This window comes from Patagioenas fasciata, chromosome 1, assembly GCF_037038585.1.
Source record: "Patagioenas fasciata isolate bPatFas1 chromosome 1, bPatFas1.hap1, whole genome shotgun sequence".
NCBI lineage: Eukaryota > Metazoa > Chordata > Aves > Columbiformes > Columbidae > Patagioenas > Patagioenas fasciata.
The window spans coordinates 97,402,826-97,429,240 of NC_092520.1; the positions used below are offsets into that span (position 1 = coordinate 97,402,826).

The window sequence follows — 26,415 nt, forward strand, 5'->3', positions numbered from 1 at the left end:
TCTGGCGTCACTGACCCCGCCCCTGAGGTAGCCCCGCCCCCTCCTCGGGCGGGATAGGCGGGGCCTGGGGGATGCGGGGCGGGCGGGATGCGCTGCCATGGTCTGTCCCGCCGGGAGCGGCCGCGGGGCAGCGGGCACCCGCCTGGGGAGGGGCTCGGCGGTCCCCATGGCGGGGTAGCGCTGTGCGGAGCTGGAGAGCGGCCCGGCTGCAGTGTCGCTGGGGCAGGGGCTGACGGCCCCGGGCGGGTGACATAGGGTCCTGGGCTATGGGCAGGTGGGGGGAGCCCCGAGAGGACCAGAGCGGGTCCTTCTCTCGCTCGCTTCTGCCCCGTTGGTACCGATGAGTTTTCAGGCTGCAAGAGATAGCTTTGGGGTGACACACCCGCAGCGACACCAGCGAGGCGTGGCCGCACACCCACCGCCGCGCCGCCCGCCCTGTGATGACGGCGGAGGCGGGCGACGGGCACGTCGGTGACGCCATCGGGCGGCGTCTGACTGTGCACGGCGCGGACGGGCCGGGGCGGGCCGGGCTGAGAACAGGCCATGGCTCCCGCCGCCGTGCAGCCGCCCGAGATCCAGTTCGCGCAGCGGCTGGCCGCCAACGAGAAACGCATCCGGGACCGTGCCCTCAAGAAGCTACGGAGATACGTCAGCGGCCGGACCCAGCGGCCGGACGGTAGGGCCTGGCTCGGCTCGGCTCGGCACGGCACGGTCCGGCCTGGCGCTGCTCGCGGCCGGTGGGACTGGTGGGGACGCGGGTGGGGCCGGTGACCGGGGCCAGCGGCGTGGGCGTGGGGGCGCGGGTGGAACGGCAGCCCCGGCAGGCCGGCGTGGGGAGCGGAAGCACGTGTGGCTGGGAGCCGGGACCCGCCTCCCGGCTCCCCGACCCGGCACCGTGCGACCACCACCTGCGGGGGCTTGGGGGACTTCTATTAGTTGTGGTGTTGTTTTTAATTATTATTCTTATTGTTGTTATTATTGTTGTTGTTATTACGTCTGGATTTTATCGCAGAAGGTATTCACCTCGGTGATCTGCATGTGCCGAGCGCACTGCCAACAGCCCTCAGTGGAGCGGGGGACCCTTTGGGATCCGCACCCGTAAAGCTCACCCGCGTTCAGGCTGGGACTCGGCGCCGGCTCAGGGGGCGGGGTCTCGGGGAGGCCCGGGGCAGGGGGTCTTGCTGGCAGCGTCACCACTGCCGGCATCGGAGTGGTGTGGTTTCCATGCTCCTTCTCAGGAACAGAACATAAAGGCAACTGAGCTGACCCAGACTGAGTGCAGCCTGATGTATGGAACATACAGTTTTATTTTCTGCTATGGTGCATGGTGAGGTGATGCATTGGAGGGAACTGAGGAAAGCTCAGGAGAGTTTCAGCACTGGCATAATTGCAGTTGATTCTCAGTTACCCACTCACATTATTTGAGTTACCTGTTACCTCCACATTCACAGTATCAAAAGCTTTTTTTTCAACAAGGTATATTATCCCAGATGGAGCTGTGTACTGCTGCCTTAGAACGTGAAGTCCAGTGCATGGGCACTTCAGTGGTGTCCCTGGACACAGCTGTGTTTAGCCATGCCAGGCTGAAGGTGCCTCCTTTGCACTCTCCTCATGGATGCAGGTTATAGGAGGCTTACGAGGTCAGTCATAGCACTGCGTGAATTCACAGATCCAGCTCAGGAAACCTTCCTGTTGGAGTCATAAGGAGCACGGCGCAGAGATGCCCAAGAGATTCTGTGATGATTCTGGAGTGCTTTTTCCAGCACACTGTTTTGCAAGCTGGACACAGCTCAGGGAGGAAACTGGTCATGAGCATTTGCAGAGCACTGCGTCTGACCTAGTAAACCTTCCAACGGCATTTGGGAAACTGGTACTGAGCTTTATGCATACACACTCCTTTGGCTTTGAGGAAGCCAGCCTAGGCCTGTCACCCCAAGAGCTAAACTGAAACTGGAATGGTAGTTTAACCTGAGTTAATTCTTTGAAAAGAGGCTGGGGAATAGATGTTGTTTCTTCCCCTAACCCTCTTCCCTTTCACAATAGTATTTGACCCATTACCCACATTTGATAGAAGGAAGAGCACATAAGAACAGCCTTACAGGGTCAGATCAGAGAGCCAAATAGCCCATTATCCCATTTCTGACAGTTACCATAGATCTAGGGGACTATTAAGAGCAAGTGCGTGTACATTGTATTCCTCCCAAGTACTTTCTGAGCCTACAGCTGTTTTTAACTCTGGAGACTTCCTAAGCTGAATGTGGCTTCTGTGTATTCAGGAGTGCTCTGTGCATCTCATTGCAAAGTGCAGATTCCTTTAAGTTTGTGGAAATAGCCTGCCAAATGGACAGGCGTTCCCTAACTGAGGTAAAAGATATTAGGAAGCCACCATAGGGAAATTATGAGTTGGGATGTGAACCTTTTGCACATTAAAATCAGCCCACCACAAAATGCAAATGAGTAGGAAACAATGGTGACTAATTTCCAGAGCTCTTAGATGTACTTACTGTTACATACTATTCAAGATAGTGATGCTAAAACAAAAGTTATCTTCTTTAGACTTGGAGAGAAAGCGTTATGTTCAGTAGAGATTTAAGTCATTTATTAATTAACAGTCTTCTATCCATCCAGCATTCTGATAGGGTTACAGTTCATATGTTAGATAACCCAGCTAGATACCCTACCTTGAACAGCTGAGAACATGTTAACTTTTGAAAGAGGTTCACCTGACGCCTCAGTCACATGTTTCACAGGTAGGCAGGACTGCTTAGCATGGTCAGTGCTAAGGCTGAATTACACGTCATGCTGAACTTTTCATTTTCAACAAGAAATTAAACTCCACAGAGTTTGGCTTATGCAGAAACCTAGAGCTGAACTCTGCTATGGTGGCTGGCATGTGTATTTTCCATAACAATCTCAGCCACATGCTGTGGCTTGAAATTAAAAAACAAACAAACAAACTGAAATTTCTTCTGAAAGGGATCAGCAGCCCCAGTCAAACAGGCTGAGCTCTACTGGGCTTCTTCTATAGGCACAGAACTGCTGACTCTGAAGTTGTTGTGTGTGCAGATGAACTTGGATGAGCACAGTATTCCTTGGAAGTGGTCCTTTTTTTCTTGTTAACTCATTCTTCTTAAAATCTGTGCATTGAAAGAGAAGAAGAGCATACTTTACTGGGCTGATAATAGCAGGATATTTTTATCAAGACAATTGGTGAATGAATTGGTGAAAAAATAGTAAATAAACGTAACTTTTATTAAAAGAGGAAAGATTGCTGCGTGGTTTTCTGTCTGACGGAGTTGCACTTATTTGGGTGCAGATCTGTAAAGGATTTATGTAATTTTCTCTGAAATGACCCCCTGTGGATCTGGCCCTTGGAGATTGTCTAGAACAAGAAAAATCACTACAGTTTTAGTGATAGCAATGTCAAAACACTGTAACTCCCAAATAGAACTACTAACAAGGCTTGCATGAAAGTAGCGTTTCTTCAGCGAGTGCTTGTAACATCACTAATCCAAGCTCCCACGCTGTACATATGGACAGAGTTACAATCAAAGCCCTAAAACCGAAATCCTTTTCAAGGTAGCTTAAAGGTAAAGAAGGCCTTCCATTTTGCATGCTGTGGTTGCTAATACAATAGATTCAGGTTTTAAGACAAAGAAAAAAGCAGGAAATAGAGGCAACTGCATGAAAACATTTTGGTGGAAATGTGGGATTTTTCATTTTCATTCAGACAATTTCTGTTCTGCAGGTGGCTTCAGCCAGGAAGAACTGCTAAAAATATGGAAGGGTCTGTTCTATTGTATGTGGATGCAGGATAAACCTCTGCTACAGGTATAGTAACTGGTTATGTATTTGCTTCAGTGGCTCTCTTCCAAAATATACTATAGGGACGTATTAATTTAGAATAGTGAAAATCTCCTTAGTGAGTTTTGCTCACATTTTGCTTTTTTCCTTCCCCTGCTGCCCATATGTGGCATGTGCAGTAGAGGTGACTATAGCTTCGTGATCTTCACCGCATGAACAGAAGCCTGAATGGCATCATGTTTGGAGCTACCCTCTGAATGGGATTTTTGTCCTAATTTAATTTTGTCTGCTGTTAAAAATATTATTTGTACAGAGATCTGGTGAAATGAACAGGACTTGATACCCTTGAATCTTCTCTTATAACTAATCTAATCCTAGTGGAAGGATAACTGCAGTACTAAAGCACCTGTTAAGACCATATTTTTATTTTCAAGGGAAGTTTCATGATGTTCATACTTCTTGCTGTTTTCTGCTTGTATATTTAGTGAGGAGACCAAGCTCTGAAACGTGCTATACTAACTGTATTTACTTTTAGGAGGAACTTGCAAACAATATCTCACAGCTTATCCATGTGATTCAGAATATGGAGGCTCGTAAGTACTATTTCATTATCTAATGTTTCGTAAGGTGCTTTCATCTTTGGTGATTTTGTGGCCACCATCACAGTGCCAGAATAGAAAAAGCCAGCTAGGTGTGCTGCTTTGGTGGGTTTTTTTTGCTTTTTATCCAGTTAGTGTGTGTGATGTCATTAAGGAAAGCATGAGATGGGGTTTGTTTCTGCTTGTCACAGGGGAAGAGTTGTACCTCCAGTGTGATAAAGGTGAGGCTTTGCAGGGTGGGTAGCAAAGCAAACTTGTCACCTTGTTTGCTCTTCTGCATAGACTTACTTGTTCTGTGTATTTCCTGCTCAAAACCAACCTCATTTCATGAGCTGTTAAGCATCTAGTATTCAAAATGCGCTTGAAATGCGGTGCTTAGTCAAGAGCAGAACTTGCATGGGTAGAAATGAGTGCAGAATGGATATTTTGCTCTAACTTGCGTGTATATGACACAAAATAGTTACAAAGCCATCCCTGTAATTACACTTGTCTTTAAAAGTAGCTGGGTACCTTTTCTTGTTTTGTTCTGAAGTTTCATTGATTTATCCTTGTACCCATCTCAAGCGTGTCTTCCCATAGCTCTGTCCCTGTTACTAGGCAAATCCCTAGGAATATGCGTCCCTTTCTCGCCTTGTCATGATTTCTTGAGATTCTTTTAGGCTAGCAAAACAACCTGTTGGGCCAGACAGACAGATATGTTTTCTTACTCTCTTACAGGACACCTGTTCATTCAGACATTTTGGCAAACTATGAACCGTGAATGGAATGGGATAGACAACCTGCGCCTTGATAAGTACTATATGGTAATACTAACTTCCTTGTAGGTCTTTTCTGCGAGAAAAGATGTAGTGGTGGTATGCTGGAAGGCAGCTTTTTCTACACACAGATTTATGTATGTTGTAAGAGAAGACAAGTGACTCTTCTTGAAGCATTGCAAGAAATCCATGTTTTAAAGGCTTTCATTCACCACTGCAAATCTAAACTCCATTATAGCTGATGTCATGCTGCAAGTGCTTTCTTGTTTGCTTTTCGTTATAACATAGTGATGTTTCTCATATGTTTCTATATGGCATATAAATACTGTCTCAGAGGACACTGCATCAACATCGGTTATTTAGATCAGACTGTTTAAGGACTTTTTAGTGATTGTGTAAAGTAGTTGTCACTAGAACCCCAACTTTCCACTACTGAAGTATCCACTGTAGTACATTCAACTATCATAATTCTTTCTATAGGAAACAGTATATTAAAACAAATAGTAAAATCAGCGAGAGAAGAATCTTAAAAACCTGCCTTTGTAAATACCAAAATCAAGTTAATCATCTTCTTTGAAAGAAGTTAATTGCAGGCATGTTCACTGCTGGTTTTAGTTTCTCAATGTTAGCAGAAGCCAGGTCTTTCAGTAAGTAAAGTGTTTTGAGCCAGTTTAATGTAGCTATTTTACATATATCTGTCTCTTAGTGCAAGTTTCAAGTAAATTAAATTATTGTACCATCTGTGGTGTTTTGCTGTCTCTGGTTTAAGCTGTGAGTTTTTTAGATTTGGAAGCACTTAATGAAGAAATCAGGGTGATGGAACAAGAGAAAGCTGTATAGTAGAAACGGTCATATATTTCTCTGGGCTTAGGATGTGAAAATAGTTTGTCTTTTGAGTTTCATGGCATCCTTATGTTGCTTGACATGATAGACAAGTCTGTGGAAATATTCATATGAGGAATATTGCCACCTTTTTGTGCTACAAAGAGCTTTACTAAGAAGTCTCTTCGTGTTACAGTCACAGTCTGTTTTCATGAACACCATGTATAACAAATTTTGTACTTTGCAGCTAATGCGCATGATTTTGAGGCAGTCATTTGAAGTGCTGAAAAGAAATGAATGGGATGAAAGGTGAGCAGATTTCTGAATGTAGTTGCATTATAAAGGAGTTGCCCCATTTACCTTTATCAAATACATTTCCATTTAATAGACCCTTTTTATCCCCAAACAGTGCTGTCATGAAGCCTTAACACTAGAGCTTATTTGTTCTCCAGAGCACTTATGATATGTAGCTTAGAAACAAAGTTAGGTGTTACACTTCATTAAGTTAAATGCACACTAACTCTCACGTTAACCTAAACCATTTAGTGCATGTTTCACAAAAAGAGACTTGAGAAAGTAATTTATGTACACTTGTGTAAAACCTGAATGTAGGAGCTTGTCATGTGGTATTCCAAGTAGTTGTGAAATGTAAGGTTTCCAAATTTATAATGGAGTTTGCTAGACCTGACTGATTTAGCCAGGAAAGCTATCAACGAAGTATCAGCTGTGGAGAGATTAGACAAGGAGCCCATCCCAGAAGGGGTTTGGAATAAACTCAGTCTGGTGGCTTGTTATAATAATTGCAGTCATCTTGCTCTGTTTCAAGCTCTTTTGCAACTTCTAAGGTTGCTCTGGGTTTAAACTGATTAAGAGCTCTAAGTCTTTTGATTAAAAGTTCTGGATAACCTGGTGTTAAGGCTATCCTTGCCTTCTGAAATGTAGAATGCATATAGACATGGTTTTGTGGAAACAGAAAAGAAAGCAAAGTTAAAGTACATCACATCCCCTCTGTTCTACCTTAATTTTGCCTTGAGTAAATGCCCGCAGATGAAGAGATGAAAATGCTCCTTGACAGAGTGTGTGGGAAGAAGGTGTGATAAAGCCGAAGCCCTTATTTTCCACACACCTTCCCATGGCAGACACATGGTCACCCAAACAGATCTCTGACAAGGTTTCTTAGGGCTTTGCCTCCCTTTTTCCAGCTTCACTGAAAGGATTGCCTGGAAGGTCCTTCCCCACCAGAAGAGGCAATGTGGGAAGAGAAGATCATGATTCCTTTCTTTGCAGAGTGAGGGAGCTCAGGAGCTGCCATTCCCTTCCAGGTGGAGCCTAGAAGCTGCCTAGCATGTGTTCCATTTCTCTTTTTTTGAAAATGCTTTTGAAGAAAGGAGTATTAAAAGTAAAACCAAAATAATGGTTTCAGAATGCTTTAAAATTCTCTTTGGAACTGGAAATGTTTGTACTGGGCAAAACTGCAGGAGATCCTACAGAATGCCAGGGGAGAAAGTGTGGAACATATAAAGCTTCACTTTCCTGAAAGATAGCTAGGATAGGCCTCAGAGGGAAAAAAAAAAAATCATTTTAAAAGTTAGGTCCTAAGTGCTGCTTAGGTGCAGCAATGACAGCCTGTCTCTCTGAGCCATGTCAGTCCAGCAGTATTTGTTAGTACTCCAGAAGTCACTAACTGAATGGAGCCACAGTCCTACTTGTACACAACCCAGTAACTTGTAACTTGAGCTATTGGAATAAGGATTTTTTTTGTGCCTGACTTAGCCCTCAGTCTGTTCTTCATTGTAATTGTTTTACTACAAGGGACAGTGGATAACATGCTTTAATAAAGGCAAAGTCTGCACAGTTGAAATGAATTTGAGAAGGATCAGTATCACATTTCATTCTTGGGTGTGCACCAAAATGAAAATCATCTCGTAAAATGGAAGAGTATGAGGTGTTGCCCGTCAGGGATGGATGAATGTGACAGCTGTGTCTTTGGAATGCCCGGCTCAAATGTCCCTCCTCCTACCCATCAATCATATAGCATAATAAACTTTAGTCCAAATTAAGGTATGAATTTTTAAACAGTGTTTTTTCACTGTAGCAAACTGCGTTGAGTGCATTGTCTGACACTACAAAATCATCTAGGCTGTAAGGAGTTCCGATTATGGATGGATTTTTTTTTAAAGTTTCCTTTAAGATATGAAAATTGGTCACTGGATTTGTTTCTTATGAGTCTTGGACAGCCATCTTAAAGAACTGGTAAAACTGTGAATGACTGGAGTTTGTTTTCGAAGCAAATAGAACATGAGCAACTGAATATTAATAATCTTGTTCTTTTTTTCCTCTTTATTTTTCAGTCTGATTGAACTATTCCTGCAGCTACAAATTAAAGAAATTATGGACCCAGAGAGTGGTGCTCCTGTTGGGATAAAGTTACATTTCGTTGATATCTATCTGGATGAATTGGCTAAAGTTGGTGCAAAGGAGGTTAGAAAATACATCGTAGTTTTCTTTCCAATTAAAGTTAACTATAGCATGTGGCATTTTACAAGAAATATAATTTTTATGTATTATGTATGTATGTTTTAGCAATTTTAAATTAACACAGCAACATTGAATAAGCATGAAGAAAGTGACTTATTACAATTAATGCTTTTACTTTTGTTCATGTCTTAGGGTAGACAGTGAGTAGTTCCTGAGTGCTGGTATACTGCTCCAACTTGAAGTTGGAATTAGTGATATAAAAGTTACGCCATTCTCATTTGTTTGTTTCAACAGAAAGGACTTAACTTCTTTTTCCTTGCGTGAACGCATTTTCCAGTCTTTGCTTTTGCACAAACTGACATAAAGCCTTCTCTTGGCTGATTATGACACCTAAATAGAGGGAGACAGTGAGCTTTCAAAGTTGTCCATTACTTGCTTCTTGTCAGTTTCAAACCTTGTTGGCTGCTCCTTGAGCAAGTTACCCTCTGCGTCCATTTGTTCGTTTTGTTGATGACATGTCTCTCTCTGCTCTTTATCCATGTTTCTCTTGTCCTTAATTTTGGTTGGTGTGACCGCGATGCAGAGTTTTGCATGCACTGAAAGCCACTACTGCAGCTGTCGCTGCTGAACTTCTTCCAAAGAGTCCATCTCCTGTTGCTCTGCAGGGGTGAGCTGCTCGCCGCCCTGTGCCCTGCTCCAGCCTTCTGCTCATTTACCTCCTCTTGTTTCTGGCATCTGATACATCTCCTCTCAGTGGGTGAAACTGTTCTCAGTTTTCCATTTGCGTTCTTTGCGGTCAGTATTGAAAGTGATCCTGCCTGCAGCTTTTGTAGTTCTGGGTTGTGGAGTGTGAGAGAGAAGGCATCTGCACAAAAGAAGTGCCTGCACTTGGAGCCCAAATGATTTCTGCAGCTCCACAGTCACAAGACTGTGGCTAAGCCACACACAGGAAGCATGGGGAATTAGTCTCCTAGACTATTTGAAATTGCAGATGATACTCATAAATCGAACTTGGGGAAGGTTTTTTTATCCTTAGTGCTACTGTAGCTGACAGTGTTTTTTGGTCCAAGCAGACCAGCTAAGGGAAACTCAGATCTTACTCATGTCTGCTACAGACCTTCTTTGTGAAACTACACAAAACTTTTAAAGTTTTCTCTGCCTCTTGTTTCCATATCTAAAATAAAAAGGTTTATTATGTTTCTATACTCAGTAGATTAAAGTCTGCAAGGCAATCAACATTTTTGTGATGTTTCCAGAGAATTTCTGGAAGTTGGTGGTAGCAGAGGTAACAAAAAGTCACTGGATACTCCTGTCAGTTGCAACCAGATAATATGCTGAAAGACTTCAACTTCTTAAAGAAGATCTCGTACACCACATATTCAAGGAATTTGATTGTACACATATACAATATTTACTGTACTAATTATCTCTTCTTTCTTTCTAATTATACAGCTCACAGCAGACCAGAATCTGAAGTTCATTGAACCTTTCTGCAAAATTGCTGCCAATTCAAAGGAGTAAGTTTAATGAAAGGATACATATTTTTTAAGAATTAAGAAATTCTGCATATACTGCTCCATGTAAATGGATACTTCAATCCATAAATGGATTGAAGAAGAGCCACAGCATAGCTTCAGAATGTAGAGAAAGAAGGATATTGCATTAATGATGTGCACAGTCATTTGAAGATAACTTGTGTTTATCAAAGCTATAGATAATCTTCATGGATATATAAGAACTAGATCAGCCTCTGTTGCTTGGTTTTGTCTGGTTATATTTTTTTAAACATACATAGGACAGCTGCGCTGTGTAGATTTTTTGTTGTTGCCTTGTGATATAGAGCAGCATATAAACACAGTGACATTTAGGTCAGGAACACTGGCAGGACACTGTTCGGATTAAAAGACTGCTGTCCAGGAAGTAACAGGTTCACTTGCCTCATCTGGAGAGCTAGATGCTCTTCCGAGATCTTTTTTATCCATTTTCCCTGTGTCCCTCAAATTTCCATTTTTTTATTGTGAGAGGGGAGAGTGTGCATGCTTCTGCCTTTCATCCCTGCTCTCTTGTAACACAGTCGAAGTGTGCTGCATGCCGTCGCCACTGGTATCTTTGAGCTCATTGTGGATCAGTCCCCCTATGCCATTGAGGACCTGATGAAAGAACTGGGTAGCAACAGTGACGAGGAGGATGCATCTGAAGAAGACAAAGAGGAAAATGAAGAGGCACTTAAAACCAAAGGTGAGGAGGAAGTTCTGAATGGCCTTGGTAATGCTAGGATTTAAAAATCCGATTCTTAAAAATACATTTCTGCTCTGAACCAGTCAAATACATGTTGAAGGTATTGTAAGGATAATTGTGTTTTCTTCTCTTCCCTTCAGATGCACTTAGACAAAGTGACTCCAAAACAACATATCACAAATATCAGTGGTCTCTCTAAAATCAGCTTTCTGCAACAGTCCTAGATGATAACCCAGTCTGGCTTTTGGCTCTTGGATGTCCAGAACATTTTTTAGGATTGTGAGGTTTTGGCATTGTGGGAGTTTTAAATAAAATAATTTTTTTAAATGGCTGAGCAGGATGGTTTTCAGTCCAGATATACTGCTCTGGTACAGACCAACTTTTTAAAAGGCACTCAGATAATGCCATAGTTGTGTATTGCATAATGGTGACATAATGTAGTTAAATCAATCCAGGCTCACAAGAGAGCATGAAGAAAAATGCACCTGATCTTCTGTATTTCAGAGTAGTGCATGCTGTCTCAGTTTTTACAAATTAAACATTAATATTCAGTCTTCTTTATTTAATAGGAGACAGATGTTTGTCAAGAAAATCAGTACAGAGCTCTGAAAAAACAGTGGATGGTTATGAAAATTCTGATGATGGTATTGGGACTGTTCTTCAGGTTTGTGGCTTGCTTGCTTTGTTATTGTACTCCCTCTCTGTTTTCTTTTTTCGTGTCCCTTTCAAGACATATGGAAGTAAAAGGTGTTAGTTGCAGAAACAAGTTATGAAATTTTAGTCCCTTCTGCTTTAATGTAAGGTGGTATTTATGTGATATGTACTCTATGAGTAGTTTATAAGAAAAGAAATCCTTATCTAAATTCTGAATTCTGCGTTATTCTCTCTCATACCTTCTTTTTTTTCTGCTCCTCCCTTCCTGTTTCAAGAGTTCAAAAATATGTGGAAAAAGCCAAGTCACTATGGGTGGTGAAGCTGTCAGCATAAATTTCATTGGTAATAAGAAGAAAAGTAATAGATGATGGGATACATAGGAGAGAGGGTAACATTGCAATTTGGGTTTTTTTTTTACATGCATTTCCAGTGCAGTGTAGTGTTTTTGACGGGTCCACCAATAAAACACATGCACAGGCAGGCAGATACGCTTCGGGCATCTGTGGCTTTTAAGCAAGAATTAGGTCATGACACACTTTAAATCTGATACTTAGCTAAATATTTGTGTGAGTTTTGATTTGATTGGCTTCTCTCTTGAGTAAGAATTAAGGTTACAGATGTTTGAGAAAGTGATAATGAGTTCAGCTGTTCTGTTAGTGAAGCAACCATCTGTAAAAGCCACTATACATGTGTGAAGAGGGTGTAAATTTCAACAGAGAAAAAATACTTTGGGTTTAAAGGAAGTGGCTGTTGAAAGGATGTGTATGCTACTTGAAGTGCTGGTAACATGAGCTGCATTGGGTTATCTTGCATGAATAAGCTGACTAAGAAAAGCTGTATCGTACTTTCCTCCGACAGTTTGATTATAAGGCTGTTGCTGACAAACTCTTTGAATTGGCAAGCAAGAAAAATGCACCTTCCCTTAACAGAAAGCGTCTGTACAAGCTGGTCAAAAAGTGAGTTCTGTTGAAATATGCCTTGCACGTGCTGCGTTGTCCTAAACAACTTTGCTTTCTCTCCATCTTCACTTGTCTTGGTGACAATATCGCAAGAGCAGGCTTGTCTCACAGTTCTGGGTAAGGTGCATAATGTGCCTGAAGCCTCTGCTACTGTTGCTCATTGGTAGGAGACAACCATAGCTGGGCAAGGGGTATGTGCACTGGGTGGGTTTGTACAGCAGGATGTGACATTAGATTCTGTGTTACACAGGAGAAGAGTTAACTTGCCGTTTTCTCAATAGTTCCAGTGATTTGGTTTGAGTTTTTTGGATTTCTGAGGCAGATCTCTTCTGGAATGAGCTCTTTGTAACTTCCTGTGCAAAATATGTTGTTTCTATTTTTACAAAAACATAATAGGTACAGTGACACTATGCTGCTAGTGTTATTATTGGTCCTAAACCAGTAATACTGTTTTGTTTTTCCTTCTCTCTCTTCCTCCCCACCTCCAGGTTCCAGGACTTAGCAGAAGGTAAGGACTGAACAGCAGACAGAGACAGTAATTTCTTTCCTTTAAAGGATATATAATGTTCCTGTACAATGTGTATTGCAAATATTTTTTTTTCTTTTTTCTTTAATATGCATCTCAAGAGCACTGTTTTGAGGGTTTTGTAATTTTTTTTTTTTTTTAAATCTCATTAAGACACATTACACTTTTTTGGTGGGATGGCGAAGTCTTCTTCACAATTGGAGTAACCTTGTACTTGGTCCTTAAATGAAAGGTTACTGTTTTTACTTAAATAGTAATCACTTATATGATTTTCTTTTGGGTTTAGTGGGGAAAAAGGAGTTGATTTTCTTTCTGTGGGAGTTATGCTGCATATGAACAGCGTAACTGTTAATAGAAATAGAACTGTTAGTTTTCAGATACCTTATCCTTCTTCCTCAACAGGAATCTTCCCCCAAGATTTTCCTGAAGATGTTTCTACAGATGAAGATGATGATGAATTCAGCAGGGGAAGGCGAAAGAAAAAAGCTGTCAAGCCATGGGAGAAAAACAAGTTGGACGAAGTAAAAGGTAAGGCAAGACCGACCTTTGGAAGAGAGACAATCTGCAGTCACTTGTGTAATTCAGAAGTATCAGACGCAAGCTGTTCTGAAGAAGACAAACCTTTTGCTCAGGATGGTACTGATTTGTGTCATGTTGCAATGAAGGTTACATGTGAAATTGAGGTCTCTTTGAAAGTGGTGGGAATTTTATTACCAATTTTGAAGCAACTATCACCTCCAAAATGTCAATCAAAAGCAGAACTGGAAGCTGTTGTTTGCATTGCTCCATTGAGCAGTTCCATTCACTGTAAGAAAACAGAAGTATGTCAGTCTTCTTAAAATAAGATGACTGTTAGAACATAAGATTTTTGGGGTGTTTCTGAAGAGATGAAGAGAGTTACTGAGAACCAGGCACAAGTATCTGTAGCATCACAGCTTATAGTGATGTGGCACAAGCCCAGTCATACCCAAAAATATCTCACCAAACTACTGAACCCCTGAGTTGCCCTTCTGATGGGCTTAACAGGAGAGCAATAACAACTTTTTCTAGCAATATTTCTATATAAAATAGGGTTATCACAGGGAATGGCTCAGATGTTAGCAAATTATTAAATAGGCCAGGCATCAGAGGAATGCAGTGTCCTGACCAGCTGTGATAGTAAAACTGTTGTGCTGGCTGATAGCAGGAAAATGGTATGTCTATTTTAAAAGAAAATTAAAAAAAAAAAAAAAAAAAATGAAATAAAAATTAAAAAAAAAAAAGTAGAGTAGAATTCGGTTGTTTGTAATTAGCTTTGTGTTTCACATCTATGTTATATGGTATTCTTTTGGGGACAGATTTAGAGGATGAACAAGAGATGTCAAGTGCAAAGGAGGCACCGGTTCCCCAGAAGAAGAGAAAAAAAAGGAAGAAGAGGGACAGCCTAAGTGCTGATTCTGGAACAGCTGATGGAAATTCTGAGGAGGGAGTAGCTGAAACATCTGGATCTAATGTTTTTAGCCAGGGAAAGGTGCCAGAAAATAACAAGGAAAGGAAGAAAAAGAAATTGCTATTAAATCAGGCAAATGAGACCACAAATTCAGCAACTGACACCAAAGAAAATCACAGTATCTCTGCACAGAACAGTCTGAGAGACACAGAACAGAGCAAAAAGAGTCAGTTGAAGAAAATTATTCCCAAAGTGCAGAATGTTCCTGTAAAACCAGCGTGTCAGAATGGATCAGCTAATGCCAGTGAGGGAGAGGGTGTCAGCCCTTCTGTCACACCCTTAACTCCTAAGGCTATGAGAAAGCAGCAGAAAGCAGGGGCTGTGCTGATGAACGGGGATACCCTTTTGCAGCAAACTGACCTGAAATCCAACAAGGAGGGATTGCTGGGGACCCTGTCAGGAGATGCAGACTCCAGAAAGGTCAAATTGAAGACAAAGACAAAGCTGGTTGGTTTGGAAGGGATGAAGGTCTCCAGCCAGAAAGCAACAATCTTGAAAAAGAAGAGAAAAGTAAAAGAGGTGCTGAACTCTGTCGAAGCTAATGGAGTTCTGGAGACTGCCTGCAAGAAAAGCAGGAAGGGGGTATGTATATCTCTTTCTTTTCTCTGCCTTCTTCATGAACTGCCAGGCTCATTTTCAAATTTGGCTTTAGCTTTCTGAGTGCTGGGCTTCATGGGCAGGCTGTGTGCCAGCAAAGAGAGCTCAGTTCCCTAGAAATCCACAACCACTGCCACAGTCTTGAGCCCTCCTGTGCAACGGCACTAAAGCCTGTGCCAGCTATTCAGCTGAAAGAACACATCTAGCTGAAAATTGGGTTGTTAGGATATGGGGTTGTTGGGGTTTTTTTTGTTTTTTTTTTTTGGTGTCCCTGGGATAATTATTCTTTTGCACTGGGTCTCTGTTTGAGCTCACAGCATGTTGACAAAGGATGGAGCCAGGCTCTTCTCAGTGACAACCAATGATAGGACAAGGGGTAATGGGTTCAAACTGGAACACAAGAGGTTCCACTTCAATTTGAGAAGAAACTTCTTCTCAGTGAGGGTAACAAGAACAGGAACAGGCTGCCCAAGGAGGTTGTGGAGTCTCCTACTCTGCAGACATTCAAAACCTGCCTGGACGCCTTCCTGTGTTCCTAGGTGTTTTTGCTCCAGCAGGGGGATTGGACTAGATGATTTTTCAAGGTCCCTTCTAATCCCTGAGATTCTGTGATATTTTGGCAAAAGGATGAGAATGGAAACAGGGAACATCCTTTTTTCAGCAGCAGACGCTTAGATTAGTATAAGCTCCTTGTGAAATTGCCCACAACAATTCCAGTAGTGGCTTCTTTTGCTAGCTCAGCTCTGCATCTTAAACAAATTGTTAGTGCTGTATGGAGAAAGAGCAAACAGAGTATATGACACTGTGACCTTCAATGTCAGTGGCTGTATGATCGCATTTATGAATGGTCCAGTTTCTTACTAAGATAATACTTTTTTTTTCACTACCAATGTCTGATTGTATTCTTCAATAACGTATGTCTTGCAGTTTGGGAACAAACATGGGGTTTTTTTCCCCTCTACCTCCCACCCCCATTTTCTTCTTGGCAGTAGGTAGAATAGCATTGATTTTGTTCAGCAATTTGAGAGTCAAGCATTTTGCATTGTATATTTTTGGTAGTATGGCTAAGAGAGACAGTGCAGGGGTTCTTCCTTCTCCTGCCACTGAAACTGTTTTAATTGCTCGTTTCCTGTGTGTATATTCACCTTAACACATTTAGGGGTGCAGTTATATTCTTGGAGGTCTCGCTTGGGTGGAAAGAAAATTCATAAAGCATAAATGAGATTCAGAATACAAAATAACTCCAGCTTCCTCTGATGAAAGGGTGCATGTTACTGGCCCATCATCTCGCTTCTGTTTGACTTAAGTTTAAAACTCTATGATTAGTTTAGTAGTGCAATCCCATATTTGAACTTGGTATAACAACTCAGTCCTTCAAGGGAGAAAAAGTTCATTTTGAAACATTGCTTGAATAGTATTAAAATAGCTTTGACGTTTTCTATTTTTTGATTGTAAAGTACTGAGAAGGAAGAACCAAAATGTTTCTCTCTTCCCAGTATGCAGACTGCATTTTTCTCACTTCAAGGCTTCCGAAATAGGAACCGTTGGCTTTGTCTCCTGTTGCCTAAATATTCCCTGTTGCACACCTCCTCCTTCTTTCCCTATAAAAGCTTAGTTTCTAAGAAAATACAATTGTGCCACCCCCATCTCTATTTGTAAAACTTTGCTGCAAACGAGCAACAGATTCAAAGACTCGTGGTAGATTGAAGACAATGTTTCTGGAAATGAGTTGGTGGCCCAAATTAGCGTAACCCCTTAGGGACGGGCAGCAGCGTGAGCCCAGCACTTGCCTGCTGGCTGGCTGGCCAGTCCGTGCACAGGTTAGCAGGCCACTCTTTCCGTGTGTAATTCAAAGAATATGACAGCATTTGCTGTTTCTTGCCCAGTCAAGATATCTGTGTCTATATGTGTGTGTTGAGTGGGAGTAAGGGACAGAAATGAGGAAAGAAATTTGGGAGTTGAGTCAAGAGGAGAATGAGTGTATTGGTATAAGAAAGAGGGCAGGGTTAAAGCTAAAATGCCACAAATGTGGAGGAAATCAGGCTTTGCTAATTTTGTTTTCATTGCTTGAGAAATAAAATTTTGTTTTATTTCCTGATTCTAGTTACATAATACTGGTCTTGTGCCCAGAAATCATGAGGGGTGTGTTTTGAATCTTGATTTCAAAGACAGAGCACACCTTCAAAGAATTAGCTTCAAATATCAAGAGGGAGGAGGAGGGGGAGAAGGGGAAAAACCAGACAAGTTCAGCATTATTTCACAATAATCTCTGGAATTCAGAAAGCTAGAAGACTTAGACTTTTCCACTTTGTTTAAAGCAGAAGTGATTTTCAGAATGAAAGAGGCCATATCCCCTGGACATTTTCCACAGCATGACTACAAACTGCTTTCAGAATTCCACATATGTAGGTTGATGTGAAGCATAGCTGCACGTCCCCCCACAATAGTCCGCAGATATCTGGGGCCCATAGACAACAGGTTGGAAAGCTCTGGAGGGCTGCACTCCATTCGTGGCACTGCCAGCACAGCTCCTAAGAATTCCCTTGCGCTGGAGAGGGTTGCTTTAAATGGCAATCCTCAGTGTGAATATGAGACTGCAAACTGTAGTAATATGCAATAGCTGGATTTCTGAGCATATAGACCGAGTTCATACTCTACCTTTTCCATTTCTCCAAACTTTCCATCTTAGTGTAAAGCTGGGTTTGTTCATTAGCTGCATATCTTTTGCATCCAGAAGTACCAGAGAAGAGATTTTGTTTAAGGGCAAGTCAAAAAAAAAAACAGCACTTGTGTGCAGGAGAGCTGGATCAGTTGTAAGGCAACCTCATGCATGTGAAAAAAAGCATGTTTCTTGTACTCTGACAGGCCAGACAAATGTATTACAAGTTCTTTGCTTTGCAGTGACCTTCCTGTTTCTGTGCAGAGCTTGCCTTGAACTTCTGTTTTCAGTCACGCTAACTGCAAAATTAACTCCTGCAAGTTAACCATGATGATTAGCTTATGTGAGTACCAACTAAGCACTTTCTCAGCTGTGGTGATATTTACAGAAGCTGCGTGTGGTAAGCTCTGAGCACTGATCGCTGTACTAGGTAGAGTTAACTACAGTACTTTTGTACTTATGAGCATTTTTTTCCTTTCTTTTCCTTATAGGAAAGCAGTGCTGCTCTGTCATCATTAAAGAAAAAGAAAGCAAAACCAGGAAGTGATTTCGTCAAATTTGAAAAATCAACTTTACCAAAGCCAGGAAACGATTTTGTAAAATTTGAAAAATCAACTTTACCAAAGCCAGTATTCTTCAGGAAAGCCAGAAGCACCATCTCTTCTACCAGGGCCCCATCCATGCAGGTACTGCAGTCCCACAGCTGGCAGCTGGGTCTGGGCACAGGTCTTTTCCCAAGCTACCTGCTCCAGCAAATGGCATGACCTCACGCATGCTTGTTGCAGGGGAGTGATTTAGGGTTCTGCTTACTACAGAACGATGTTTATGTTTATCAAAGAAAAGTGCAACTTTAAAGTGGCGGGTTCACTTTATTATTTACTACATAGGGGCAATATGCCAAGCCAGATGCTGCTTATTGTCTCTCTGGGAGCCTGATACCATTCACAGAGCAAACTTTCAGGCGTCTTCATAGGAAAAAAAAAAAATAATAGTGGAGTAGAATAGCAAAGGGCTGGCTCAAGTTGGGTACCTGCACAGAGGTCCAGCTAAGCCCAGAAAACCATAGATTTTTATATCTTTACAGATGATTCATACCATGATTCAGTCCAGTAGCAACATTTCAGATTGGGGTCTTCTTGCTTCTCATTCGATCTTTTTCACTAATCTCATATATACCTTTGTTTTGTTTAGCTGTAGATATTGTTTATAGTCCATAGTCTTGCAGGTGCTATTTTGTCTGAATAAATCCTTCTCTTCTTGGCAAAGTGCAAAACAGCCCTCATTCTGCAGATGTCTGTAATGTTTTCACTTTAACCTCTAAGTTGTTTTCCCAGTCAATTCCCTTCTTCCCAGCAAAGTGCAAACTAGACCTTATCTTGCAGATGTTCAGTGTAGTTTGTAGTTGCTTTTGGTAAATATGAGCAGAACTTTACAGCTTAAGATTTCAGCAAATCCAGCTTACTAGGTAACATGAAGGAGAGAGCATATTAAAAATCACACAATCTTGTACTTCTAGAGGATTCATTATATTTAGTATGCATTACTTAAGCTGAGTGATTGGTATGAAACTTAAATTTGGCTCACCTGCTGACCTGTGAGTAGTAAAACCGTTGCCGTACAGCCAGCTCTTCAGCAGAGAGAGCTCACAGTTGCTTACCCAGGCTGTCATAGAAAAAAATGGCTGACTTGTAATCAAGTTGCACACAGTGGGAAAGGTCTACACGAGACTCCCTGCACCCACAATTTATTGGTGCTCAGTGTGCCGTTCTGCTTCCTTGTGGGTTTCCTAACAAGGGTTCTTGACCTGGCTGCAACTCAGGCCTCTCCTTTGGAGCCTGGACCAAACTGCTGCTGGTTTGGCTAGGGAGGTTGAGTGCAGCCACCACAATGCTGTCTTCCACTCTTAGTCTAGCACGGGCAGATAAAACTGAAATGCTGTTGCATTTCCTGGTAGACAGAATCACACATGGCTCCAGAGTTTCAGAAATTGGGTTGTAGGCATCTTTAAAATCTCCCTTCCCCATTGCTTTCAAAATTACTTTCTTGTTGAAAGGACACCATACCTAACCTGCTCATTTCACAAGAAAGCAAAAACATAAACTGACTTCCAGTCTTACTAAGGGACTTAGCCTCCATTTCTTCCCATTTCTGGAGGCTGGCAACAATACAGGGCTTCAAAAGACTGCCCTCTTTTCTCAGCCTTTTTAACATGTATCTTTTCAAACCTGCTTTGCACTTGGAGGCCTGAGTGCTATGGGACCAGTGTATTTAATACAAAAATACCTTCTTGTTTGTTGTTGAATTCCATAATGATGTTAAGGAGAGTATGTGATTTCTCTACAAATGGAATATGTTTGCTTTTGGCTAGAAAAACAGTGCTGTCTTAGCAGGGGTCAGTGCTAGAGGATGGAGCTCTAAATCAAAGGAAGGAAGTGGGCTGCTTTGTCGGTTTTGATGGGATGTAGGTAAAAGAACTCATAGCTTTGCCTCATACTTTATTTCATGTCTTTATTTTGCTTTATAGATGAACAAGCTGCAGTCATCCAGCTCCAAAAAAGTCACATTTGGCTTGAATAAAAACATGACTGCTGGTGAGTATAATAAATCTCTGTTTCCAGAATCTCTCTTGTAGCCAAGGAAGGGGGAAGCTGTACACACTCATACACACCTGTACTTTCCACCTCTCTAGGACAACATGGTTCTGATCCCTTTTGCCTCAATATTTGTGAAAGTTTATAAACCATCCTCAGGTTCCTGCCCAGAGGAGATGGTAAAGCTTAGGACACTCGGCCCGACAGCTAGACTTGCATGATTCCAGGGTGTTGGGTTACTGACTTGCAGATGGAGCCTTATGGATAGAAAACAATGCAGCAGACTGACAAACTCTCCTTCCTGAGCTGCCTGTTCTGCAGGGCACCTCTTAGGGAAACACATGCACTGTGGTCATCATTGCTCACTTCTGTTTGCACGACAAAGGTGCTGATATGCTGATGAACTCAGGCTGTATAACAGCAAAGTTTCTGTTTTATCTTGGCTACCTGTGATTTATTAATGGTAGTGAGTAGGTAAATATGAAGTTCCCTTGTGGATACCACATGTAAGCAGACAGTGTTTTCCCTGATAAATAAATGTCTTGCTCCATAGCATAAAAGATTATTTCATGTATACATTTAGCTTTTTTTCTCTCTCTGAGGTGTGCTATAGGCCAAGTTCAGTTGGAGAATAGTGAGTTCAGATATATGTCTTTATGTTAATATAACACAGTTGTACAAAGAGAAAAAAAAATTACTACCTGCAAGCAGAAGGGGTAACCAAGAGTCTCTAGAGCAATACTGTTCAACAGAGTAGAGCCACTTCTTACCCATAGTCATCTTTTAAACTGAAGTGTGGTGTTCGCCAGGATAGCTGGAACTCTTGTTTCTGCGGAGTAGGCCCAGAGTCTCCAGTGGTCTGTGAAACCATGGAGAATGCAGCAGACCCCATTCTCAAAGGATCTCTGCTGAGAGGTGTGCTTCACCAGCATCTCTCCGTTTTTTTGCGAGGTCTTAGGCTTCTGATGCTCAGTGACAGACTTAAGGATCTAAGACAGGCTTCCATGGTTGGGTAATTCCACAATTGACTGATGGGCCCAGATATTCCAGGATTTGTATTTCTTTTAATTTGTTTGCTTGTTTTTCAACAGAGTTTAAAAAGACTGACAAAAGTATACTAGTGAGCCCAGAAGGACCCTCCCGTGTGGCTTTCAATCCTGAACAGAAACCCCGTCATGGGGTGCTGAAGTCGCCCACGGGTACCCCAGCAGGAGAGCCTCAAATGAAGAAACCATTTACTGTATCAGCTAAGAAGAGACCAACTGCTATGGACTTCTTTTAAACCAACAGATGTGGCCTACTTTTGTACAGGACATTTTGCTAACCTAGAATGGTCTTCGGAGGTATTTGGAACTTCTTTATTTTTTTAAGTTAATACAAATTGTATATACAAAATTCCGATTGTGACCCGGAACGTTGCTATTTTGATGCCACTTCAGCTGTATCTTGAAATACTTATTTTGTCTATTTACAGAAAAGAAACAAAATCCGATATCTGCTCAGGTTTGGTCTACAAAAAGTATGCTTTCTGCCTGTGTCATTCCCAAGAGTCTTGTTCATTTAATTAAGGAATGTTCAGGGTTTGATTGTTGCAGTGATATTTTTATTTTTTGAGCCAGTTTATGAAAACTTATACTTCATGTTATTAAACTGTCTTTCACTGGACAGGGCTTAAAATGGAAAAAGACAATGTCAATTTTAAACCTACTAGTTGTTCTTGTATTTTAAAATTTTACCCCATCATTTTTCCTGTGTCACCCTTGACATCCTGTTAATTCTTCTGGAAATAATGATTACCTCATGTCTCTGATACCAGCTGGACTTGGATAGCTGTACAGTTAAAACGCAAGCTTTCCCTGGGATAAAAGATGCCCAGCTGCTCAAGTGGTCCCTGTTGCAAATAAACCTTCACAGCTGGTTGCCTGCTGAGTTGGGAACAGTCACCACATTATTTTCAGTAACGCAAGCTGACTTACCCTTGTCATATTGTAAACTGGCTTCTCTTTACTGTAACTGAAATAATTCAGGTATTCTCCCAGCCCTCACTGTTGTCTTTCCTGAAGGTCTGACAAGACTCCTAGTTTCTTCTTTAGCAGCTGGTGTCACCACATTTTACCAAAACTTAGATCTCATTCAGTGAATGAACCTCTAATTGTACTGAAGCGAGCTAGATCGGCATAGCACGTCTTTGGTTCAGACATACCCCTCTGGAAGCTTTGGCACCTCAGTACACAGTAAAACTTAACAGCCCAGACATCTTGGTTTTGGTTTTGATGTAGAACCAGAAGAATTCTTTCTGCAGCATTTCTTTGCGTTAAGTTTTTATTTGGATATTTTACTACTACTGTGCACATATTTTTTTTTTTGCTGCTTTGGTAAAGAATGGGGTGTATTTCTGTGAGAGACCAGTAATGTATTCTGAGGGGGAACTGTGAGGAAGGGGAGAGCAAATGAAAACAAAACATTTTTTAATACGGTTGGAAGATTTGAAATCTTTCTTTGGAAGCGTTGCTTATGCGAATGAGGCAAAGGCTTTGCAGTGCATGTCTGTGTTACAGCTCAGCTTCAAAGCACAACCTGGTAGCAGGGCAAAGCTGTTCATGAAGCTTCCCACCGGTTGCTTTCTGTAAGAGAGAGGGTAGGCCTGCTATTATGGTAACTGCTAAACATTTAGTGACTTCAGGCAGCAAAATTAAATTTTGTGACATAATACGTTTGCATACTTCAGCGCTACTTTTTACCATTCTTTGATGCTGACTGTCCTCTGCCAGATTATCCTCCGTAAGTATTGAAACTGCTCTTTCATAGCTCATGTAGAATTTCTTCAGAACACTTGTGTAGTTGTAGATCACTGGCTGGTCTCAGTTGCTCAGTTCTAATCCGTGCCAGTTCTTGGACTCAGTTTGTGACAGTCTGTGGTTTATGGTACTTCCATGGAAGTGTTGAAGTCATTCTGCTCTTCTTTTTTCTGATTTAAAGTGAAGGACTGAATTTCACTGGGTTTTGGTTTAGTTTGTATAGGTTTGACTGGTCAGTAAGAACTCTGAAAAATACATCTGATAAAATGAATACTACTTGCTGTTTGAGCAGCTATTGTTCATTGATTTTTTTTTTAATCTCATTGTATATTAGCATAATGCGTTTTTTTACAAGACAACGGTAAGTAGGATTTAAGAAAGATTGTTCAATATGTTGTACTGTTTATCTTTTACTGTGGGTGAGAAGTCTCTTGTGGAATATGCACAAAAGCATTTGTATGTGCATGATTGTTAACGCATTAGGTTGAAGATGCCATGTTCTTCCAAGGATATAGATGCAAACAATCAGTAGGTGGATCTGATGTGCACCAAAAAGTCCAGACCGAGGATGCATATGGGTTTGGTTTTGTTTTTATTACTTATAACCTATTACAGCAATGTATTGAAATGTTTGTCTGTATCTTTTTATATTGGTTGTGGATCTGCTGAACCTGTTGCTTGTCGAAGTATTTTGTTGCCCCCAGTGCTAAATGGAGAGGGCAGAAATGGCAGCCGGTTTATCTGAAATTTTAGTGATGTTATTGCTTGTTGGGATTCACGCGTAATCCATCTGTGCCATGAAATTGGTGGAACGTTTTGTAAATATACATATGTAGGGTGTATTGTCTTCAGTGGTGTCTCGAATTTCAGCAGGACAACTTTACAAACAAAAACCAAGCACTGTCAATGCAGTTTTATCAGCATTGTTGGGTTAAATTGAATACATTACCCAAAGTATTTGGATAATAAATGTTGAAGACAAACAAAATAAGTAAATGTAACATCTGCAATGTCCACTGCACAGACACAATAGTACTGTAAGGAGAGATGTACCGATAGGAAAAGAGAAAAGAAAAACAGATCTGACCTGTTTGATATCATGTTGTTTTTCTCATAGCGTTATTCCAACTCTGCAGCTGCTAATCATTCTCTAATTCAAAGTAAGTTAATGCAGCATACCTTTTAAAGGACAGTATTTTGTAATTATTGTCTCTACATTTTTGTTAGGAATCTGATCAACTTTGTACTTCGCAAACCCTAATAGTTTATAATTCTTTATAGCTTCAAGAGAACTCAAAAGCACAAAACAAATTTAGCAAGGCAAAAAGTTAAAATTATATTTAAATTATTGAGTATGCAAGATCTTTTCTAGTCTGTCAAAGCTATGTGACTTGGAAACCATCAAATGCCCTTTCTGTCATTTATTTCCTGTGCTTAGACTTAATTATAAGCAGAAAAAATATTCCATGTGTAATTCTCTTTACATTGGCAACAGCATTGTCAGTACGATTACAGTGTCTAAGCATTACATCATTTAGTTTAGTCCAATAAACCATCTTTTTTTGTGGACATTGTATTTTAGTTAAATCTGTACATCTGGAGGGTGGGAGATGGGAAGGTACCATCTGAGGAGCCACTTGAAAATACGAAAGAAGTTGTTCTTGCATGAGTGAATGTGCTCTCATTCTTATTATATAAATAACCAAAACTGATGAAGACTCAGGCACATCAGAAGTGAGCAGAGTTGTGACAGGATACACCTGTTCATACACCTTGAGTGTCTGACCTTTGTAATCGGGCTGTAGGGCAGCTGAAAGATTGCTTAGGAGAAACAAGAACATCACACACAGTCATTCCACGACAATTAAAATTGGTAATTGGTAAGTGGTAATTGGTAAGTGATAAGTGGTAAGTGATAATGTGGCAAGAGGTGTACTTCAAAGTGATAATGTGGCAAGTGATAATGTGGCAAGAGGTGTACTTCAAAGGTGGAGTAGTACAGATACCAAGTAGGTAAGAGATGGACATTCTGATAGCTTATTTGTTAGCAGTAGTGTGCCATATGGAATTATGTATGTACAGGAATCCCGCAGTACTACCTGGGATCCCTGCAACTGCATGGGATCAATTAAAACAAAAAGGGGATGTTTTCTTGACAGGCACAGAGTTTTCAGAAATGCATAAAACTTTATTCACACAAAGAAAAGTTACCTATCCACAGCAGTGGCACTAGTAAAATTAAAACATAAATCCTTAGGTAAAATGAAAACAGATTTCCTTCAAAACAAAGTCCCGTAAAAGTGCCATTCTTGTCACATGTTTAAAAAAATTCACACACCTTTAAGGATGCCTTCAGTTTTGAGATGGCGGTACGTGCTGACGGTGTTGAAGACCACAGTGATAGCATACAACCATGAATTAAATGCTGCATGTGCTTATATTATACATGGTGTTAGGTGGAAATCCTCATTTGTAGTTGACCTGCGGGGCCAAGCTATGACTGACTTCTTGCGGTACTTCATGCCACCTTCACACCACGAAGGGTCTCACTCACTTTGATAGGGTGCTGTACAGCAAAACTTGTAGTGCCTGCCCTGAACGTTCCCCAAGGACTCGTCCTAAGATTTGGTGCCCCTCATGGTTCTTCATGGGATCCATGCAAGCAGGGTGGACCAGGATTGGCATTTCGGTGATCCATACTGGCTGGAGTTTCCAAGAAAGCAGAAAACATTTGTCTGAGCAACAGTATGCAAGGTAACGCAAGCATATTTTACATTTTATTCCTACTCTGCAAATCAAGGAGAAACTTACATTCTATATTTTAGGGACCAAACTCAAACATTTGGTATGTGTAAAAGCACAAATTACTTTGAAGACGAAAAAAATTATTTCATCTGCAAAAACATTGCCGCCGTGTTGCAAATAATACGGTTAACTAAATAACATCCAAGAGGTGGTCAAAATACTCCTAACAGCATTTTGTGCAGTAGTTACCCTTAATATAGCCACTTTATTGGTATGTGTTCTTATTGGACACAGAAGTGGAAAAATCTTCAGTTCTTTAGGAAGCCTTTTAAAGAGGGTTTAAGGAACTTGCAAAACCTGTTTTTAGAACCCTGTTTACATGAATTTCTTCTTGGAAGATGAATTATTTTACAGAAATTGATTTTCAAAAAAAAGATCAGGCTGTGTTCTGTAGAGCTGCGTATGTTCCTTATTTCTGAGAGGCAGGCTTCAGGTTTTAGCAGCTCAGTATTGTCTTTCTGATATTGGCCCTACACCAGAAAAAAATACAGAAATATTGAAGGAGGCATTTGTGAGATTCCTATGTAAGAAATCTGAATATTTCTTCTTGGAGAAGAGCTTTAAGGCATATGCTTAAAATACTTCCTACAATCAGTTGTGTGTTGGCTTCTTATGGGGAGTTCAATAGAGGAAAGCTCTAT

At 41.2% G+C, this 26,415-nt stretch overlaps 1 protein-coding gene across 1 annotated transcript; it reads left to right on the top strand.

Annotated features, from left to right (window-relative positions):
- The first annotated feature begins 98 nt into the window (after positions 1-98).
- RRP1B (ribosomal RNA processing 1B) lies at positions 99-24,538 on the top strand. Its single transcript, XM_065860843.2, has 16 exons — positions 99-676; positions 3,749-3,831; positions 4,340-4,397; positions 5,121-5,206; positions 6,228-6,289; positions 8,332-8,461; positions 9,911-9,975; positions 10,533-10,696; positions 11,266-11,360; positions 12,209-12,306; positions 12,798-12,817; positions 13,238-13,363; positions 14,173-14,906; positions 18,072-18,266; positions 20,105-20,171; positions 21,263-24,538. The coding sequence occupies exons 1-16, from the start codon at positions 544-546 to the stop codon at positions 21,451-21,453; spliced, it is 2,307 nt and encodes a 768-aa protein (XP_065716915.1). The 5' UTR covers positions 99-543; the 3' UTR covers positions 21,454-24,538.
- The last annotated feature ends 1,877 nt before the right edge of the window (positions 24,539-26,415 follow it).

What these genes read in the sequence shown, in the direction of transcription:
- RRP1B (XM_065860843.2), top strand. Translation starts at nt 544, where the DNA reads ATGGCTCCCGCCGCCGTGCAGCCGCCCGAGATCCAGTTCGCGCAGCGG. An exon ending in GCCTTGATAAGTACTATATG is followed by an intron (nt 5,207 to 6,227) that starts GTAATACTAACT and finishes TGTACTTTGCAG; the next exon opens with CTAATGCGCATGATTTTGAG. An exon ending in CTAAAGTTGGTGCAAAGGAG is followed by an intron (nt 8,462 to 9,910) that starts GTTAGAAAATAC and finishes CTAATTATACAG; the next exon opens with CTCACAGCAGACCAGAATCT.